This window comes from Triturus cristatus, chromosome 6 (genome assembly GCF_964204655.1).
Source record: "Triturus cristatus chromosome 6, aTriCri1.1, whole genome shotgun sequence".
NCBI classification, from domain to species: Eukaryota; Metazoa; Chordata; class Amphibia; order Caudata; family Salamandridae; genus Triturus; species Triturus cristatus.
In genome coordinates, this window is record NC_140589.1 from 1,820,605,273 (window position 1) to 1,820,627,914 (window position 22,642).

At 46.6% G+C, this 22,642-nt stretch overlaps 2 protein-coding genes across 3 annotated transcripts in view; both read right to left on the bottom strand.

Moving 5' to 3' along the window:
- The window catches only part of LOC146822090 (interferon-induced very large GTPase 1-like), a 180,314-nt gene that overhangs the window by 152,320 nt on the left and 5,352 nt on the right, over positions 1–22,642 (bottom strand). The gene's annotated exons all lie outside the window — the stretch shown is intronic.
- On the bottom strand, positions 9,428–12,085 carry LOC146822091 (zinc finger protein 862-like). Its single transcript, XM_085613190.1, has 3 exons — positions 12,028–12,085; positions 11,873–11,933; positions 9,428–11,770 (listed from the first exon to the last, which is right to left on the bottom strand). The coding sequence occupies exon 3, from the start codon at positions 11,729–11,731 to the stop codon at positions 9,662–9,664; it is 2,070 nt and encodes a 689-aa protein (XP_085469316.1). The 5' UTR covers positions 11,732–11,770; positions 11,873–11,933; positions 12,028–12,085; the 3' UTR covers positions 9,428–9,661.

The window sequence follows — 22,642 nt, forward strand, 5'->3', positions numbered from 1 at the left end:
TTGACTGTTTTTGTCAAAGACGGTAAGATTCACACAAAAACATTTAGAAAACCCACCATGGGTTTCCACTCCAATAAATTAAAATTCAGAAACCCCTATGCAGAAAATGTGAAAATGATGTGCAATTGCAGCGACAGACAACTGCTTGGGGAAGTGCATGAGGAACTGAAAGACAGATTCCTAGTACTACGGTATAGCTGAAAAGCAGTGGACAATGCCACACGCAGGGTCAATCGGAAGGATCGTGAGACTCTCCTCTTTAAGAGGAGAGATACAACGAAGAAAAATGAGTTCTCATATAGAACTCAGCAAGAATTGAGAATGATTACAGAGTTTAGCACAGAACACCTGAAGGTTGTAAAAATGTTTGCTCAACATTGGCACCTTATCAGGAGACAGCACACACAGTTCAGACTAGGCCACTCTGACTTTCTGTTGAGCTAAATCGATGCAGCAGGAGTTAAAGGTTAGTAGTCCTGAAATGTAGACCCCAAAAGGTTTGGTTTAAATTCCCAACTTTATTTATTATTTTTTTGACAAATGAAAAAAATACAGTACAAGTTAGCCATGTGTGATACAAAATGTTCAAATTATGGTCCATTTTCCGAACATAAAAGGAACAATAACACCAGCAGTATTGTTTCTCCTAGGTTACAAAGGGATTGGTCTACGAAGCCCTTACGTGAGCCAGTACCTACTTTACAATAGGAGCTGCAGCATTACCAATCACAGTAAGTGGTAAGTACATGTCATGATTTGTTTGCGAGCCCGTCATGGCCTGTAGGTTAAGCAGGTAGGTGCGAAGTGGTTGCCATATATAGAGTGGTCTGGAGGCAGAGGGTCGCATTTCAGCATAAAGGTCACTGTTCGTGTTGCAATGTGTCATACTATACAACCAAGTTTTTGATGTCGGTGGGTGTTTACTTCCCCAGTGTACCTCTACTTCCCTCTTGGCAAGCATTAATGCTATTGCAGTGAAGCACCGCACTGATCGTGGGAGCTCGTGCACATACCCCAGAAGAGCCTGCAAAGGGGTGGGCGAGAGATCCAACTCTATCATGCGGGATAGTGCTTAGAATATTTCCCTCCAGTATTTGGAAATCTTCCCACATGTCCACGTCATATGTGCAAAGTCCGCCATTGGGGAGAGACACTTGGGACAGATATGGGGGTGCGAAGAGTCCATTCTGTGTACCTTAACCAGGGTGATGTATGCACGCCAAAAAAACTTGAAGTGAAGCAATTTGTGTTTATGGTTAAAGGAGACCTTGCGTGTCTGTCCGCAGAAGTAATGCCATTAAAAGTCATTAAGGGGTTGACCCCAATCCTGTTTCCAAGCCACGCGTAAACCTGTATCCCTACTGGGCAACCCAGCCACGGCAGATTTATACATTTTGGACATCATATGATCCCCACTGGTATATTTAATGAACAGAGATAGGGGTGGGAATTCAGGCGGTTCAAGGGGGTAACTTGGAATTTGGGCTCTAAGTGCCCACTGCAGTCTACACAAGACAAGTGGTCCATCAAAGTGGCATCTCTAAGACGGACGTCCTCTGAAACGTGAAAAAATATGCCCGCCTGAGAATAGGTCCCCAAACGTTACCAAGTTGTGTTTGGACAAGGTGAGTTGAACTAGGACCACCTGTGTGATCGGAAGCCATAGGTTCCCAGCCGGTGGTAGGGCAGAGGAGTATAGAGGCTGATTCGTCGTGGCTTGGATAAGTCGCTTCCAAGCCCAATTGGTCGTTGAGCTGGTTTGAATGTCATGTGGATCGCGGGGTAGGCCTGCTGGTAGTATTGCCACTAAAGGTGTGGGGTGCACGAGATCAGCCTCTGGCTTAGGGTAGGGGATCCGAGCATCAGAGGGGTACCAGTGTCTTGCAAAGCTGCACTGGGCCACCATGTAGTATATGTAAAAGTTTGGTACCCGAAACCCACCACGTTCATATGGCAATGTCAATGTGCCCCAAATGATCCGGGGCTGTTTACCGCCCCAAACAAGCCACAGTAAATGTGAGGGTAATGTAGAAAAAAAATTGCCATACAATGGGATCGGGATATTTTGAAATAGATATAAAAACTGGGGCAGCACGACCATTTTAATATTTGCTATTCGGCCTGCTATGGTAAGCGGCAGTATCAACCAGCGTTCGATTTTCCCACCAGTTTCTCAACTGCTGGGTCATAATTAAGCTGTAGTATTTGGTCCTGTTCTCTGTGTATATGAATGCCCAGATAGTTGACCAAGTCTACGCTCCATGTCAGTGGGTATTCAGTAGTTTTGTCACAGTGAGCTGCTGTCAATGGGAATATTTCTGACTTGCCCCACTGTATATGTAATCTGGACAGGGCCCCATAACGTGTAATCTTTCAGAGTATGGGTCCCAAGTTATCGTCGGGATGTCTCACATACAGGATGATATCGTCCGCATAGAGAGTTTAAACTACAGGCCTCTGTGCAGGTGCTTCTCCTGCAAGTGACGCACCAAGGGGTCCAGAGCTATGACTAACAACAACGGGGAGAGCGGGCAGCCCTGGCATGTCCCTGTGTAAGTGTAAAAGAAGATGTTAGGGTACTGTTCAGCAGGATACAAGCTGTGGGGTTTGTGTATAATAACCTGTAATGACGGAAATAAACCCTTTTGGCATCCCCAGTCTGCTTAACATGGAGTACAAAAATGACCACTCAAGAGAGTCAAAGGCTTTTTCCGCATCTAACAAGAGAGCAACGGCAGGGACAGTAGGCGCAATTCTATGTAGAGTAGCAAAAAGAGTACGCAGTTTCATGGCGGTAGATTTATGTGGGATGAACTCTGATTGGGCTGGGGATCTAATCTGATCAATGATGAGTGAAAACCTAGTGGCTAACAGTTTAGCAAATATCTTGTTATCAAAATTTAATAATGAATGCGGTCTATAGGAGCCGCATTGTTGTGGGTCTTTGCCTGCCTTGGGGAGTAGTGTTATGACTGCCACCCTGAGTGTGGGAGGGAGCTCACCTGTCTCCACTGCCTACTGATAAACGTCCATGAGATACAGGGTGAGCAATTGCTTGTAGGTTTTGTAAAAACGGCCAGAAAAACCATCAAGGCCGGGCGCCTTTTGAGCCGTCCATGGCCTCTGTTGCTTGGGTGACTTTCCTCTTCCGTGAAAGGCTCTACCAGAAAATCTCAGTGGGCTGAATCTAGCCACACCAAGGCTATTTCATCCAGATAGTCTTTATTATCCATATTGTCTACTGGCACTCTGGACGTGTACAAGTCTGTGTAATATTCTAGGACCACTTTCTGTATGCCCATAGTGTCTGATATGAGTGTACCGTTGGGACTCTGAAGGACTGAAATGAATATCTGACTCATAGTCTGCTGCAGTAGCATAGCCAGTGTGTGGCCTGGTCGTTTCCCCCTCCCCATATCGCCTGGCAACCGCATATTTCCCCAGATACTGTGATACGTGCTCTGCTGCTTCATGAAATTAAGTCATCAGGGTAGCCCAAAGTTGCATGCTAGATGGGTGCTGCAGTGTTGGTCTTGATCTAGTGCTAGCAGTGTATGTCGTAGGTCTCTAAGGATTCTGGTACTTTTTGAAATGCATATCCCCCTTATATATGCCTTAAAGGCCTCCCACAACGTGGCTTTAGTTTTAACCGTGCCCTCGTTGATTTCAAAATACTCTGTGATTACCTTGCCGAGCTCTGCATTCAGCAGCTCATCCCGGATGGCCACATCTGGAAATCTCCAGTATCTATCCACCCCCTCTGCCCTTGGAATTCGCAGCTGCAGCAGCACAGGGGCGTGATCTGACAGAGTATGTGGTGTTTTATCAAAACAAGCCATGGGAGCATGCTGGGCGCAAGAAGCCAATAATCCAGTTGAGTCCACGTGTTGTGTGGAGCTCAATAGTGGGTATATGCTGTCTGTGTGAGGTAGTGATGATGACAGGCGTCCGTCAGCCGGTATACGTTCCTGAGATCGGCCAGTGCACGTCTGGCCCTGGGTTTTGCATCGGGTGTTGTGGCTGTGCTGTCCAGCAAGAGATCAAGTAATATATTGAGATTGCCCCCCAGGCATACCTGATCCACTTCCATGCAATCTATTCGTGTCAGAAGGTCAATATAAAAATCCGGGTCGTCAATGTTAGGGGCGTATACATTTAGCAGGAGTATGGAATATCCTAACAGGAAACCCTTAACTAATAGGTACCGCCCTGCTGTGTCTGCATGTACCGTCACTGCCCTGAACGGGACACGCTTATGTTCTAGGATCAAGACCCCCTCTGGCATAAGTGTTGTAGCCCGCAAAGTACCTGTGAGGGCCCCAGTTTGCGGCACAATTAGGAGATGCATTGGGGGGTAGGTGTGTTTCTTGAAGAAAGGCGATGTCCACCTGGTGCCGTTGTAAATAATGTATTACTTGCTTACTTTTACGTGTGTTGTTCAGCCCTCGAATCTTCCAGGGCGTCCTAGTGATATTGGAAAAGGGATAGACCCTATCCTCCATGTTCGCTGCTGCTGGGGAATAACAATGATGGACCTGTGGAGTGGAACTTGTACAATTTGAACAATATTAACGTAGTGCGTGAAATCACCCAAACATCCCTGATCACCCCCTCCCCCACCCATCCACATATCTACTATTTAGGATAAAAGCACAAAACCCAGAGAGAATAATGAACATTTAAGAACACTAAAGACAGTCTACACAATACAGTATTATATTCTAGATGCTAATGAGCAAACGCACTGGGGGAGTGGCAACGCTGCGCCGAGTCCCCAATACCTGACAACATGTAATAACCAGTAATGTTGGCCGTAGCCATGCAGTAGGTGACCTGTGCACATGAACTTGAGCAGTTACCAGTGGCGGCAAAGGGTCCTTGCATCGAACGTACACCTACGGACAGTGGCAGTCATTTTCAACTGGCTGAGAACCGTTCCATGCTGGCCCCAGAGTCAGAGATGTGGGGTTTCTTATCCAGGGAGGGTGACTGGTGCAGCCCCCTGGCTTTGGAGAGGGAGTGAAGAAACTCCTGCACTGCAGTTGGTGAGTCAAAAACCTGAGACCACCCGTTTACACCCACTTTCAAGCGTGCTGGGTACAGTATCCCATATCGTAGTCCCAATTTATGAAGATTGGCTTTGACACCCGCAAATTTCCGGCAGGTGTTCTGTACCATGGCGGTGATGTCTGGGGATAATGATATCCAGGACCCCTGCCATTTCAACGCACCTTTCTCCCGGGCCATCCGCAGTGCAGTATCTCTGTCTCTGAAATGTAAAAGGCGAGCAATGATCGGCTGTGGGCTGGGGGCTGTGAGAAGCCAGCCCTAAGTTCCAACATGAGGGCCTCTGTACCTTGCGGGATGACCGTGGGGGCAGCGGGTACACCCCCACCCTCTGCCATCTCAGGACCCGATGTGACTACCTCCCTGCCAGCCATGTCTAAAGTCAACTTGCGTTGCTTGGGGTCTCCGCGGACCATGTCCGATGTCCCGCATAGCCACTTGCTGGCCGCGCGGTCGCAGACCGCGCTGGATCAACTGCTAGCTTATGGGCAGCCTCAGCATCCCTACCCAGCAAATCTCCGGATGGCAAGGATGACCGCTTACCCACGAGCGACCACGGAGTGGGACCAGGCGCGTTCCCTACTCGGGAAACATCCTTTACCACGATGGCGTTACAACGAGGAACGTTTACCACGCAACACTTACCTCGTAGACTTCTTCACCACGCGTTCTTCTTCAACTAACATCTTTACCACACAAGTCTTCTTCCGCCTTCATCGTCTGCTACGTCCTACGTCATTAGTGTAGTCCTTTTTTACTGTCTAAGGTGTTGAAGACGCGAGTTAAAGGAAAAAATTAGAAAAAAAAGGGGGCTTGGGGGGTCTCCCCCCAAAAAATAAAAAGTAAAAAATAAGAAAAAAAAGGGGGGGTGGGGGGGGGGATCCCCCCCCCCAAATAAATAAATAAAAATAAAGCGGGGGAGGACAGGAAATCGACGTCGTTTTATGAGAAAGGAAATGACGATTCAAATTTAAGACGTATAACGTAAATCAGGAAGGAAGAACGAAGAGACGACATGAAGAGGTAAGGGAAATACAAATTTAAAATACATATATATATATATTGAGGGTAACGGGAAGGGATAATTAAAAAAAGTATTGGGGGAAGGGGGATCACGTAAGGGTACAGGGGAGGGGTATAACCTTTACCAAGAGTATTCCATTACCATGCAAGTATGCGTGGTAAAGGAATATTAGTGGTAAAGATTATGCGAGGAAAAATCATTCCGTTGTAACGCATGCGTGGTAAAGGCATGCGTTGCAACGGAATTCGTTGTAACGACATATATTCTCCCTACTCGAGGGGGCAGTCACTTCACCGCGCTGTGTTGAGGGTTGATCTACCCCCTCCAGTGTGTATTGGACTACCTCTTTTTCGGATTGCTTGAAAAACCTTTGCTTATATTTAGCAACCGTTCTTTAGGAAGAATGGGTAGGAAGTATTTGTAATTGTACAGACCTATATGTTTTGTGTGCATGGTTTTGATCCCTTTTGTGTTGTTAAAAATGATAAAGAATTTTTCTAAATCCGATTTGGAGTTGGTATGTGATTACAGAAAAAGCACAAATAATACTGAGGGACTGAGTACCTGTAAGCAGGATCTAATTTGTGTTTTTCCCTAGGAACTAATTTGTGTTTTTCCCTACTGGAATTTGTGTGATATTTATTCCTCCGCATCATCTTATTTTTTGCCAGATGGTGCCACGGGCATGCAAAAGCTGCCAGTGAAGTAGGAATTGGCCCAGCGGTAGTCCCCTGTCAGCAGCCAGCTGATCAAAAAGTAGTGGGTTCCGATCCTCGAAAAGCTAGTCTACCTCAACTACGGAGTGCACAGTCCAGACCTGCAGTTCCTGCTCTGTGTAATGGCCTCGTCCTCGAGGGATGACAGCCAGTGGGAGCTTAGGGGAGCACAGAGGGATCGCCCGTGAAAGGCGGCAGATTCTGGACATGCACCTCCATGCTATTGCTACTTGTAATGGCAACGTTGCCACAAGGCAGGAGCAGGGAGGAGCAGGCATCTAAGAGCCGGAATGACCAACGGGCCAGTTTACGTATGGTCTTCCCACAAGTAAGGCCCAGCTGTCCAACGGGACAGCCACTGTATTTGCACTGCTAGGAAATACGCTTCGAAGGATGGTGCCCCAAGACCCCCCCGATCGGTGGGCTGCTGCAATTTAGATAAAGCCACTTAGTGATGACTTTGAGCCCAGGCCAGTCCAATGACGAGGATATCCAGCTCCTTGAAAAAGGACTGGGGAGGGACCATTGGGATGTTTGCAAAGTGGCAGAGCAGGTGGGGGAGCACCACCATTTTCACCAGAGCTATCCTGTCTATAGGGGATAATGGCAAGGTTGCCCAGAAGCGCATCTGACTGCATATTCCTGCCAGGGCTCTGCAATGGTCCCTTCGTAGAGATCAGAAGTGGAGTGGTAGAGGCGAACTCCCAGGTAGCGGAAGGCTTGAGCCTGCCAGCAGAGACAAGAGGTGCCAAGACTTATTTCTCGCGGAACTTGGTCAGGGTGAAGGAGGTAGATAACAGACTTTTCCCAATTCACCCAAAGTCCTGCAGTGGCGGAGAACTCTGACAGTGTATTCCGGATTGGTGTCAGATCTATTGTGATATCCCAGACATAAAAGAGTAGGTCGTCTGTATATAAGGACATCACGTGTAGCCGATCAGATAAGGGTATGCCCCACTCTTGGCTCTTTCTCCGAAGACGGATAGCTAGGGGCTCCATCACAAGTGCGAACAGGAAGGGGGACTAGATCCGAAATGGGGCTGAGATCAGGCGGCCGAGGCGCACCCGGGAGATTGGATCTGAGTATAATAATTTAGTGTAGGCCAAGAGCTGTGGTCTCATCCTCAGACTCGTCAGTACTGTAAACAGGTATTGCCAAGGCAAGGTATCAAACGCCTTCCCTAGGACTAAGATGAGGCAGGCCGCCCGAGGGAACCTATCACTCAAAGCATCTTGTAGGTGGAAGAGATGGCATAGTTTCTGTGAGGTGCTAAGAGCGGGAACAAATCCGTTCTGGTTGTGGTGTACTAAACCCGGAGGCAACTCTGTGCCCAGTATTTTATAGTCAGCTCCAAGTATTGCTACTGGACTGTAAGCGATAAGTCACATGGGATCTGTCGGGTTTCACAATGGAGACCAAAAAGGATTTACGCAGGGTGTGAGGGGTATCCCTCCATGTACAGCTGCGTTGTACATGGACGCCAGCCTGGGAGAAAGAAGGGTCGAGAATGTATGGTAATATTCCGTGAGCAATCCGTTCAGCCTGGGGGGGTTTCTGCTGGCCAGGTCACTGATCGCATGTTTGATATCCGTGACTGAAATGCCCTCATCCGAGGCTGCCCTAGTGGCAGCAGTGTTACGGGGAAGCGCCATACCTGACAAAAAGTCACACACCGCGGCATCGGCTGGGCCCCGTGGTGCGCTACAGAGTGCTGCATAGTAGTCATGGAAGGCTTGCAGGATGTCCTCCTGGGTGCAGTGTATGTCACACTGGTTCGATATCAGCTCAGTAATAGGCTGAAAGTTTGAGTCTTGCAGCACGAGCCATGCCAATAGGCAGCCTGCTTGATTCCCTTCTTGATGCGTCATCGTCGCGTAAATGGCAAAGTTGTAGTGGCGCAGATCAACCAGTAAGGATGTATGAAACAACCGTGCCTCTGCAATTTGCAGGTTGAGGGCTGCGTCCCTGTCCGCCGCCTTGCTCAGGCCCGCCATACTGTTCTTGCCCGCCGTGATGTTACATTCTAGGGTCTTCCGGGCATCCGTAATCTGCAGGCCCCTTGGACCACCTCTTTGAAAGCGTCCCATTCAAACATTCTAGAGGATGCCGTATTGTGGTTTTCCGCAGTGCTGCCTGATGCAGATTTCCTGTTCTACCAGAAACACCTGGTCATCTAGTTAATCCTGCGGTAGCCGCCAAGCCGGAGTTGTGGGCAGAGGAGTGGTCCATTGTAGATCCATGATGTGTGCATCATGGTTGAAAACCACCCTGTCCAAATCATCTGCATGTTAGAGGAGGGGGACCAGCGGTGGGGAGCAAAGAAAGCGGTCCAGTCATCAATGTTCCCTCTAATTTTTTTCCTCTGTGTGCGGCAGAGGAGGGTCTCTGTGCGCTGCAACCATGGTTATGTGCGCCAGGAACCAGACCACGCGCGCGTGCAGCGCCAAATGTCACTCCAAACGTTTACTTAAAAAAAGTGAAAAGATGGTGCATTTTCACACATACAGCTCCACGTTAAGGGTCTTAGGGCCGGTTTGCAAATTGGATAAAGACGCCATGACATGAATTGGTTACACAGGCAAGTACACTTAAGGTTTAGCAAAGCACAAGACTCCGAAAGGTGGTACCATCATAAGATTTTACTAAATATTCTTAACTGGAGAACTGTTCATTGGGTGGGGAAATGTTGAGAGCCTATACAATATCACATATACACAATAAGTTACAAAATTACATAACATTTACAATTTGATGTGAAAGATAATGAGTTAAGTTGGGCTATCCTGCCAGAGATAGTTTGTAAAACTGACATCCAGGCAAACATGGACTGTGGGAGAGGGACGTTCAGACAAGTCAAGTGGCATCACTAGATGGGTGACACGGTTGCTTCTCACGGCGATCCTTGCCATTTTTCCAGTGCTGATAAACTTTATCAAGGTCAACTTTCCCATTCTGGAGGTAAGCCTTTGTCCTCATCAGCATCTCCAAATGCTTCTGCTCTAGTCTATTCCTCAATTTACTCTTGATAGTATTCATGAGGCTGAATCCTCGTTCACAATCTGCACTAGATGCTTGAAATGTTGCGCAGACATCAACAAGCTGAGACACCACACTATACTGAGCAGCATTGTGTACTGTGAAATTCACCATGTCTTGAAATGTTGTAAATAAACCACCCTTTACATGTTCTGCCACCACATATTTATAGTCTCTGTATTGTCGAACAACGTCTTCTGGTGTTTCACAATCACCCAGGACCAAGACATTTTTATACTTTTCAACAAGTCTTTGTATATTCTCAGTCCCAAAATCAAAATGGGATTGTGTTGATATTGCCTGGATTTCAAAACTTGCCCATTCTTTCAGTTCATCCTCAGGGAACCTTTTTTGCATGTGCTCACAAAGAAGGGAAACAAAAGACAAAATAGGCCCACTGTCAAACTCTTGCCTTTCCTTGTACAACGCCATCATATCTCTTACATTGCTGCTCCAAAAGACAGTGTCCCCCAAATACTGCTCCTTAATTTGGCCAATCTTTGCTCTTGCATACTGTACAGCTTCAACAGTAGTCAAAGAACTTTTTTGGAACAGTTTGCACAAAGATGCAAATTCACTCAGAATGTCATTAAGTACTGCAAGGGAAATATGGTAGTTTGAGTCAGATAGCTTTTTGTAACAATATTTAGCAACTGGATCATTCTCTTCAACTTTCTCATGCTCAAAGTACTTAAGAACAGCCTCGTAATTCCGAATTAGTGCACCAACTGCAAAATGCCTTGAAAGCCACCGGACTTCATTCAATGGTCGAAAAGAGACCACTTCACAATCAGTAACCAATGCCATTTCATCCAGCTTGGACTTCCTTGCAGGAGATCTGGAGAACACAGTGTAGACAGTCCTCAATAATGTCTCCATCTCTTTAATCATTGGAACCCTCTTCCAGGCATCATCAACTCCCAAATCTTCTCGATGAGCGACACAATGCTGCTCAACTAGATGGGGAATAGATTGTTTAAGGCGAGTAGCAACACCATTATTTTTACCCAACATCACAGACGCACCATCGGATGTGAACATGACCATTTTCATGAGGTCCAGTTCGTTGGCAGTGTAGAATTCCTTCACAGCAGTAGTGATAGCCTCAGCATTACAACTGGTCAGCTTCACTATGCCCCCAAACAGTGTTTTGTGCTCTGTTGAGGTTACAGGTCGGAACTTGAAGTAGAGAATGAGCATTTTTGTAACAGAAATATCTGTGCTCTCATCAATTATCAATGTGTGATACAAAGCGTTACGAAGTTCTGCCATACCTTCACAGTGTATCACGCTATTGATGGCCTCAAGGAACTCAAAGGCATAGTTCTTGCTCCTCCAGCTGTCTGGTATCTTCACATACAAAGCTAAGTGGTCATGGATGTCTTGTACAGATAACATTGAAGTATTCATCTTGACTGCCAGCAACACATTGTTAATGAGAATCTTTATCTCCTCAGGCAGGGATCTTTGTCGTTCAACTACTTCCATTCTTGTTGCTTTGTCTGTGGCAGTTTCCGTCAGCATTGCCCGCACTCCAAAACCAAACCTGGCAGCAGCACTTCTGTTTCTCAATATCACCATGGCAGACTCGTGAACTTTGCTAATTAGATGGCGTTTCAGGTAATCCAGTTTCCAGCCATCACTCCATTTCTTCCCTGTAGAAAAGTCCCCAACAATCTTGGCTTCAGCACATGCTTTGCAAATCAAGCCCACGTCTGGACTGTATTGAAATAGTTCCCCAAGTTGCACGCGAACCTTGCTTCGTGATTTCTGTGTCTCAGCCTCCACAATTTCTTTCATCCACTCTTCCTTGAATACAAGGCAACATTTCTTCCTTTGTGGTGAAGCATCACACTCTGCGGAAGGTACAGCTTTGCGCTTGAACATATTTGTGATAACTGGGTTTAGCCTGCTATGCCACAAAGCCTGCAAAATAAAGGAACATGGCTAAAGTTAATGTCTATGCTCATGATTGCAATCTGTCACATAATACGGAGGCATTGCTGGCAAAACGTAGAGTATAATTACCTGGATTTTTCTGTCCACTGCCCTGCCCTTTCAAACTTAAATGTAGCACTGTCCGTAGAGCCTGCAATAGAAGTAAAGATTGTTACAGCACATTGTGAATTTGTGATACAGCAATTTACTATGTGCACCATAAGGGATCTCTACCAAACAATTACCTGCTCTGCCTGTATTCAGGTATGCCCGTTCAAATGTGTGGGGTACTGTCTGCGAAACCTACAACAGAGGAAAACATGGGTAAGGGATGTTGTTATACTACAATGCACGAGATGCACCACAGTTTAACTCTACCAAACAATTACCTGCTCTGCTTGTACTCACGTATGCCCGTTCAAATGTGTGGGGTACTGTCTGCGAAACCTACAACAGAGGAAAACATGGGTAAGGGATGTTGTTATACTACAATGCACGAGATGCACCACAGTTTACTCTACCAAACAATTACCTGCTCTGCTTGTACTCACGTATGCCCGTTCAAATGTGTGGGGTACTGTCTGCGAAACCTACAACAGAGGAAAACATGGGTAAGGGATGTCGTTATACCACAATACACAAGATGCACCAAAGTTTAACTCTACCAAACAATTACCTGTTTGTTCTGCCTGTACTCACGTCTGCCTGTACAACTGTATTTGTAGCGCGGTCTGACAAACCTGCAACAGAAAAGGGGTGCAGATTGTGAATCTATTTACCCAGCAACCCCCAAATCCAATGTGGAACATAAACAGAATTACCTTGTCTTTGTGGGTACTCACGCCTGACCATTCAATCTCAAACACCTCACAGACTGCAAACCTGCAATTGAAGATGAGATGGTTAGCAAAGGCTCTAAGAGTTGCAAACAATGAATGGGACTGGCCCAGAGACTCCAATAGGAAAAACAACCAAATAGTTACCTGGGATTCCAGTTTAGGCAAATAGGCATGTGCCCCTGTGCTTCATTATTAGCATCCATTAGGAAAAACTTATCTGCACCTCCCCACACAATCCAGCCACAGAGGGCCGCACAGATTCATGCAGGGTAGTGGTCAGGGACTTGGGAGGGGTTACGGTGGACTTGGAGTAGTATGTACATTTAGTGGCTGAACAATGTGGTACCAGAAAACTTGGGATCAATACTGGCTACTCCGCTTCACTTTGGCCGGATAACTCTGGAGATTGATGGACCAGCTGCAGAGAGATCGGTTTTATATCTAGTGCAAGGTTTGACTCATTATAAAGTAGCGGAGGAGGTCAAAATGCTTGAACCATGCAGATCACAAAGTGCAAAACAAATCCTACACCCTCTCCTCTTACATGGATGCTCAGCAGGATTGCCGCATACATTCTCTCACTTTGAAGTTAGAGAAAGAAAAGTAAACACCAAACCCCCTCTGAAGCGAGAGCTTGACATTGGAATGCACTGCAAATGTGACAAGATAAGACCAAGATGTAAAGACCAGTTTGGACACAACCATATGCAAATCTATTTTGACTCTGCTCCTCATGGGAACAGTCCATCCTATCTAAAACTTCATGAATTCTATATAAATCCACTGCCGCGCTGTATTATGGACGCAGGCGCAAAGCTAACCTTGTCAGGAGGCAGACTAAACTGTGTAACACAAACAACTGGTGAACTATCAGTATCCCCCCTGATGGAAGCTGTCTGGAGGGGGTAAGAAGGTCCCATGGACTCCCCAGACATCCGCTTGCAGGGGGGTGCAGTCAGTCACTGCACCCTCCTGCAAAGTGATCTCTAATTCTTCTTTATAAGTGCTGGTGGGCGCCGCCGCCACAGTGAAACAGTAACTTTGAAACAGCCCTAGTCCATGACTGCCCTGAGAGCAGTGCATTTACTGTAATAGGGAGGTCAAAATTCAGGACAAAATTTCAGGACAATAGGTAAGTTTTACAGACATGTGGGCCAGCCATATCCAAACATATTCAACCATTTGCAAACCTATCATGTATCCTTCCATCTATCATTTCACTCATCCATCCAGTCACGCATCCTTCCACCCATCCACCCTTTGTCATCCATCCATCCCCCCTTTCTCTCTCCATCAACACTTTCACTTAGCCATCCTTCCGTCCATCCACCCATCCATCTACTCACCTACTCATGAATCCATCCATTGAACCCATCACTCAGCCATCCTTTCACTCATCCATCCACCCTTTTACCCACCCAGCTACCCTTCCACCCATACATTCAGCTATTTACCTTTTCTCTTATCCATCCTTTCACTCACTCATCAATCCATCCATCCCCTCATTATCCATCTATTCAATCTTTCATTCATCCATTCACCCTTTCACTAATTCATCCAGCCATCCCTTCACTTACTCACGCGCCCAACGTTTCATATTGATTTTGAGCGGAGCCTTTTTGAGAAGAGGCCCATCAAGAACTTCACCCTCGCTGCAGGAGCCATTCCAGGACTGGGACAGAAGCCACCCAAGGCGGAGTGTCACCATCCAGAACAAGCACCTAAAATGCAGAGTACACTTCAAGAAGCTAAAGCAGGAAAGGCTTCGGTTAACTTCGATATATCAATCCAATTAAATGTTGCAGATTTATTGCCTGCAAACGCAATTGTGGAAGAGCCAGGAGTTGATTGGCTGAGCGTAATGTTTGAGATTTTCTGATTAAGCTGCCATGACAAGGTTTTTGGTCCCCTGTAAAGTGTGTGCTATAAAAACCAAATTTGGATGGTGTACTGTGGAGCCAGCCTTCAAAGTCTGTGAGCTTGTGGAGGATTAGGTCACTTCACGGAGGACTGGAACATGACCTCATTTGCACCAACCCACGTTTTTTAATGCTTCAATATTTAAAAACGTCTGTTAAAGGACATTGACAATAAAACCATTAAAATTGCGCAGTTGTGAAATCTGCAAAAAATATAATGCTAAGGGGCAGAAAAGCCCATGCAGGAAACTTCATGGACTATATAGATAGTGCACGTGAAATGTGATGAGGAAACAAATAGTACAATGTTTTAGTAGTTTCATTGCAAACCGAAGAAAAAATGTTACGTTTATTTATAAATTAAGATATTTGGATTATCTAACTGTACAGCTAGTTTGTTTTACTTAATACAAGACTGTCGGTTTTAATCCCCCACATATATGTATATTCAGCAAATGTGTACCTGGTTCTTGGTTTACCCTACACCTTCTGGTGTTCAAAACTTCATTACGAATATGTGTATACTCTTTTAGTTTCCTTCTGTCCGCAATATTTTATTTTATTTTATAGCGAGTTAACTAATACATTCTCTTAAAAGATAAAAACTTCAGACTGTCTAGACTGGTACGTATTTTGAAAAAGGTAATACCTCATTTAGTCCACCAGAGAAATTGTGTTCTTGAAAAATAAGAGGCAATGTAGAATATCAAAAGTTGCTATCTGTAACTGTTTTTGAATTGCGGTTTAGAAAATTATTTCCAATAAGTCTTTCCTTCCCTTAAACCTCATGCGAAGAGGGGGGGAGGGTAGTGCGTTCCCTTTCTTACATCGCTGCCCTAGAAATCGAGCGGATCTTCTTTAAACTCCTCTACTTAAGTGACCCGGCAGTATTAGGCGACAGCAAGTTTAAAACTACGGCGTGTGCTTTGTAGGGTAATCGGCCTGGTTTGCAGACTTGCTGTATTGTTCTGATAGTAAAGCGAGGCTGCGGGCAGATTGAGTCCTTTTGTTTAAGTATCCATGTTAATCGCAGCTCGTGACGGGGCTGTGATTAACATGGATACTTAAATAAAAGCCTCAATCTGCCCGCAGCCTCGCTTTACTATCAGAACAATACAGGAAGTTTGAAACCAAGGCCGATTACCCTACAAAGCACACGCCGTAGTTTTACACTTGCTGTATTGTCCTGATAGTAAAGCGAGGCTGCGGGGGGGGGGGGTGGGGGGGGAGATTGCGTTGATTCTATTTAAGTATTCATGTCAATCGCAGCTCGTGAAGGGGCTGCAATTAACATGAATACTTAAATAAGGGCACAGAATCTTCCCCGCAGCCTCGGGCTACCACTCAAAGAATACAGCAATCAGGGCAATTAGTCACATCACGCTTACCTCCGCTCCCAGTGTTCCACTGCAAAGTGGTCACTTCCGCTGCCGCCGTCCTCCTCAATATGGAAATGCTCGTTTTCGCGCCACGCGCCTTTTAAAAGCGGCGGCGGCGCGAATTCTCTCGCGGGAAGTGCCGTCTGTGCGCGCTGCACACATGGCACTGCGCGCTCGGGGATAGAGAAGTGCGCGCGCATTAGCGGGAACAGTGCCAGTCATACAGATTGTGTCGGGCTGAGTGGAACAAATATAATCAAGAGGTAGGGTGGAGCACACGCCACATGTCTGTGAGGGACCAATGTTGTGTACAGGTGCGAAAGTGTTCCGCCTGTGCATGCGGGCAGTGCGGAGCAGCAGTGGGCGGGAGCAGTCAAGACCTACATCTAGCACACAGTTGTAATCACCCCCCCAAAATCCACGGTAGTGATGTATAGTGAGCGAGCGTGGTCGTGAGAGTGTCCTAGAAGACCACCTGCTCAGTGTTCGGTGCATAAATGCTGCCCAGGAGAACGGGCCGCCCGTACAGTCTGCCCCCTATGAGGGCATAACAACACTCTTTGTCTACCTCCCTGCTTAGTTTTGGCAAAGGGTACCCCTGGTCGGACCCATACCATTGCCCCCCTAGCATATGCTGAGTATGTTGTTGTGCACATGGAGCCCCCCCCAGTGCCAGCACAAGAACTCTAGCTCTTTTGCCGTCAAGTGCATCTCCTGAAGTAAAATCAACTGCGCCTTCTGCCTCTTAAGGTAGGAGTAGATCGTGTAACGCTTTCTGGCAGTGTGCATACCACATATGTTAAGGGTTAGGCATTGGACGTCAGAGACAAGGGCCATTGGTAAAGCTAGGTAATGTGTGCTTGCAGCGGAGGGTGCCTAAGGCGTCGCCGCCCTGCCTGTGTCTGTGGTGCCCAATCCCTTCTGTGTTTAGGTACCGTGGGGCAGAATAAAAGAGATGGTATTTTGCAACTGGGTGGGGGGGGCAGTCCCAAGACAAGGAGCCCATCACAAACGGCAATTTACCCAAACTGGAAATCTGGCAAACACTCTAGAAGATCCTGGGGGGTGGACGTGTGCTGAATGTCAACGTCAGGATTTGTGGCTCAGCGATGAGCCCATCAAAGAATCTAGGTGTATTTTCAGCCATACAATATAACTGTACCACATCATCATAGCAGGCATCGGCGCTGGGTGAAGGTGACTGGAGTAATGTTCAGATGAAGGTGTCTGGGGAGTCACCACTGGCAGAGGTTGCAAGGCTCCGCGGGAATCATCTGAGTGGTTAGAGCCCTCTTCTGAGGTGAAGAGGCGTAAGTCATTTCCATCATCTGTTGTCGCGGGCCGAGGGGTCAAATTGGCCGCTGCCTATTGGGGGCTCCGACAGTCCGCTATAATTTGTTTGAGGTCAGGGGACCCTGTCGGCAAAGATTGGGAGACAGGGTTGCCTCTCCTCCCCGTCAGGAGCTTTTGCTTATGCCTTTGTCTGCTCTTGTTTCCCCGGGCCGTCCCAGGGTGGTCAGTGGGGCCTTTCATCTGGGCCCCTCTCTGCTGCTCCGCCCATTCCCATGCCTCATTGGGATCCGTGAAGAATACTGTGGTCCAGCCATGGATTATCTTGAGGTGAGTACTGCACTCATTGCTGGCAGAGTCAGCGCTTTACCTCCAGGAATGAGGAGCATTGTCACTGGACGGCTCTAGTGAAGTTAGGGAACAGCATGACAACTTTGTCCTCCACTTAAAGCGGCCCTGCTACTCTAGCGGCCTGTAGAATTGCGTGAAGCAATTTCAGCAGCATTGTGCAGGGGGGAGCCCGGCGGCAGATGTCGCACCGGTACACAGTGCGCCCATTGCACGGAGCAGAATGCTATAAGTGCCATGTATGTGATGAAGGAACAGAACCAGGAGTCTAGGTTGGTCAGGGGGTCTGGCCCTTCCACCCATTCCGGTAGTCCCAAAAGGCGAATATTGCTTGTCTGGGACAGGCCCTCCAGGTCTTCCACTCTGTCCCCCAATTGCGCCACCCAGGCTCATAGGTCAGTGATGTCTGAACCGACTTCCCGGATGATTCATTGCAACATTGTGACAGTCTTCTCCCCCTCCTACACCGCTGTCAGCCAGCTTGCATTGGTCATCTCGCAGGAGTGCAAAATCAGTCGCCAAGGATTCAAAGCTTGCCTCCATCGTGACACAAGGGTGTTCAATGACCGCCAGGACTTGGTCCAATTTTTCGGACATGGTGGGAGGTGCACTGTCCCCCCTGCTGGTCACCAGCTGCCCCCATCCGCGGACCAGTCGAGGCCAAGGTCCAGCCCCCAGTCATCGACCGCAGTTTCCCTAGCATGAAAATGCCGGCAGGCTCCACTCCGGGCTTCCCGCAGAGAGTGGGTCCAGGGATCACCCAGCAGGGCACGGGGCACCTCCCTCAGGGTTCCTCGGTGACCAGACAATGTCCAGGTCGAGGTCTTTGTCGCATTGTTTGGGGGAAAGCACTTGCCCTAGCTGTAAGCTAATTCTCTTTCAAGCACTCCTGCCACCGTGTCCAGTTCAAGGGGTCCTCCCGGGGGAGGAGGGCACCACACAGAGACCTCACAGTGCCAGAGCAGGGGAGGCAATCCTGATGGGCCAATCGCAAAGATGTGACTCCAATTAAGACCCACGGCAGTGGGTGCTCCTCCTCTGGGGCCCCGAACCGGAGGCAGAGAGTGTGCACCCAGGCTGCAGCGTCGGGTCCTCGCTAGTGTCGTGTACATAAACAGTCTAGAGTTACATTCTCTGCAGTCCTCCTGCACCACCTGTCGGCGTTGGCCCAAGTGTGTCCCAGGGGGGCCGCAGGGACTGTGATATGCCAGAGATGTACGCTACAATGTGTGTTCCACCGGTGGCCTCCAGTCGGGCAGTGCGGTGGACAGCACATTTACTTAGACATCTCATGGCACTGATAGAGGTGTACTCCTACACTCTCTGAGATATGTAGGCAAGTACTGACTACCTTCTCAACCATTTACAGAAATAGTCCTTCAAATATGGCTGATGGCTACTAGTGCAGACCCAGCGCCGGGATTGGAAATAGCAGTACCACGGGTTATTACTAATAAACCATTGTGGTGGACTCTAACCCGTCGTCTGCACCGAGGAGGATCCTTAGCATGAAGAGAAGAGTATAAGGGGAGAGATGCGACCTAACGGCCAGAGCTGCCAGCCTTGCACTGGGGAATGAGATTCGAGTGTTGGCCTTGGCTCAACATCCTCCGATCTTAGGCAAAATGACTTATCACCAGTGCTAACAAGAAACTAACTGCGTGATGTAACCTGATGCTCGTGCAAAGTGCTCAAATGTCTTAGACAAAATTTGTGCTATATAAACAAGCATTGGCATAGCCAATAGGTCTCGCTTTTGGGACCTTATAAGTGTTTAGCCATGCAACAGTTGATGTTGTTGCACCAAGGATATTGTGCTGCACAACTAAACACTTACAAGGTCCCATATTTATTTTATTTACCATAAGTTACTCTTTGGACAAACTTTCTCCACCATTTATTTACTATTTGGTTCTTTGCCAAACATAATTTACTTCGTAAAAATATTTGAACACAGATTATATGTTGTTTTTCTGTGTCCTTGTCTTGTGTGCTTTTCATATCAATTGTCTATGCAGATTCCAGGTTATTAAACAATTAAGGTTTCTTGTGCCAAGAAGCATTATTCAAACATTTATCAAAGGGGCGGCCATTCCTGGGCAGTTATTTACCGGGGTGAAGTCAGAGGGACAGAGGTCACAAAATTGTTTGTTAGATGGTATGTTTTTTATGAGACTGGTGAAATGCATTGTATTGAATGCCTGGTTTTGGCTGTGACATTTCGTCAGTGGGAAAAAGCATTACACCCTTGGGTCTTCTCGTCCTGATTGGTAATAGTGAGGTGATTCCACCATGAAAGATATTAACCATGCTGCCCACACCAAACAAATCACGATTAGCATTTCTGCAGGATATTCTGCCGCTGCAAGAGGAGGGACATAAGAGTCCTGCGCACCTCTACCAAACCCTTTTATGGTCTCTCTGCAGCAATAGGCAACAGACCATCAGAAGATATTTCATCAAATGTAAATGCTTGCATATCCAAAAAAGGTTTCACGTAACACCAGACTGAAGAACACACTACACCCATACGACTTATATGACTCCCCACAAACTCAGGGTTGTCTACGGTGGCGAGGCATGCAAATGCCAGAGATGCGATCATAGTGATGCAGATTTCATAATTATGACTTGGGGACGTGCCGTCTTGCGTGGGCTTTGGGAGAAGGTGTTGAGGTCGGCAGGTACGGCGTACATTGGAGGACACAGTGGAGGTATGCTTGCTAGGGCTCCTCCCTCTGCCACTTAAACACAAGCATTTGCAATGCAATAGGTCTCGCATTTACTTGAGTTGGAGCTATTGGCATTGTAAATGACAATGCCTTTTATTTATGTTTTGTTTTTTAAAACATAAATAAAAAGCATTGTCATTAACAATGCCAATAGTTTAAACTCGCGTAAATACGAGACTTATTGCATTGCAAATGCTTGTTAAACTGAGCAATGGTTTTGTCTTTGCTTAAGGGACAAGGGAAGATAAAAACAGTGTGTGCGTCAGAGAAAGAGAGGGCCAAGGAGGAGTGGCAAGGGAGAAAACAGAAGAGAAAAAAAAGAGGAAAAGTAAGAAAGAGAAAAGGAAAAGAGGAAAAAATAACAGAGTGAGATAGAGAGAGAAAGAAAGATGTGAGAAGGTTAGTAAGAGATGTGGCAAGTGTAATTGTTATGCAGCCAGTCGGTGTATATATGTGATAGTAAAAAGAGAGGAGAGAGTTTTACCTACATGTTGGCACTGTAACAGAAACAACACACTTTTACTTTCGTGCTCATGGTAAACAAGGCCCAGATTTTCTATTTTTTCTCACATGTGCAGCATCCACAATTATTTACTGTGCTGATTGTGCAAAGAGAAAAATACAGTGCATCCCCTGCGCTGTCACACAAACAGGGCTGCCCTGTGAGACAGGTGGCTTCACACCAGGGTGCACAGGAGAGTGTAAGCTTCTAGCATAGGATTGTACTTGGGGCACACATTTCCACCACAAATGTATATGCGTAGACAAACTCAAAAGGTTGCCACACATTGGATGTGTGCTGTGCACTGTAGCACACATGCAGTGTGTTTTGGTAGAAATGAACACATTCCCCGTTGTTTGCACTTGCTTTAAGTAGACATTGCTATTTTAATGTAAAGCCTGGTCTGGCTACTTTCGTAGTTGGGCCTTGAGTCAAAATCTATCACTGTTTTCCCCTTGACACAAAGCAGGGCCTACCATTTTTTACGCTGTGAAATGTGTGACTTTCCAATGTAAAAGAGCTGGATTGTAAATAGAATGCCATGCTTTGCATCAAGCTACCACTTGCACCAGTGCTTAATTTGTAAAACAATATGTGCCAGGGCTCTCTTAATGAGGCTATCACAGCTCGCACTACCCATTGCCATACCAACACAACTTCTAGCAATCACACTCCTACATGTGTGACAATTCAGACTCTTCCATGCCCCAAAGCTACAAGAACAGCTGGGCCGCAAGGTATTAGTAATTTATAATGTCTTGAATTAATAAACAATTGTTGTTGTGCTCATCTCTGAATCACACAAACAAGTGCCACCATGTAGCAGACAGCTATTCTCACAATTAAGTGTGTGTGCTGAGCACCAGAAACCTAACCAGCACAAATTAAGCACTGACTGGCACATTACAAATGGGCTCAAGTGTTCTTTTCTGTAGATTGCTGTTGTTTTAAAACATGATAAACAATACAGGGAACTTGTTTCCTCTGAGGGTTGCAGCGAGGGACAGGCTGGAGGTTTATATGTCCCAGCGGAGCTGCTCCTTTCCTTTATCAGAGTTAAACATTAGACTATTCTAATAGCATCTTTAGTTACTATGTTCCTTTTCCAAATGTAAAATGCTTTTTAATGTTCAATGATATTATCACGTTGAAACAGTGCATAGTAAAAATGTGAATTAGAAAACAGTGACTGATTGACTGGTGTTTTAGAAGTGTTTTTCAAACGGAGACAATAAACGAACGATTTAAAGGGAAACTGGGAACCAAACACTGAGTGTACCTTTACACGGCTCCCTCTCTATGGAATTTGCGTTACAAGAGTAAGCAAGCCGATCCTCGAGCAGAGATAAGCTTATCAGCAGCAGCTTATCAACACAGCTACCCCGGTTCTGGTTTTCGCATCCTGTTTGAGAGTGTCACATTGTGTGTGAGATGGGAGGAACAACAAGCATTTGCAATGCAATAGGTCTCGCATTTACGCGAGTTTGAGCTATTGACATTGCAAATAACAATGCCTTTTATTTGTGTTTTCGTTTTTAAAACATAAATAAAAGGCATTGTCATTTACAATGCCAATAGCTTATACTTGCGTAAATGCGACACCTATTGCATTGCAAATGCTTGTTGGAGACGTGCCCGCTTTATAAAAGTCCCAAAATAAATATATTGGATTCGCACGTGCACAGAGGCCTGTGGTACAAAGCCACCAGCAGTGCTTTAATGGGCCTCAAAGCGCCTCAGCTCGTGAACGCATTAAACATGAGGGGGCACTCAAGGTGGGGGGCTGGGCAAGTCCCACCAGTGACTATCTGCTACAGATGTTAATCACTTTCATGTCACATCTGGAGAGTC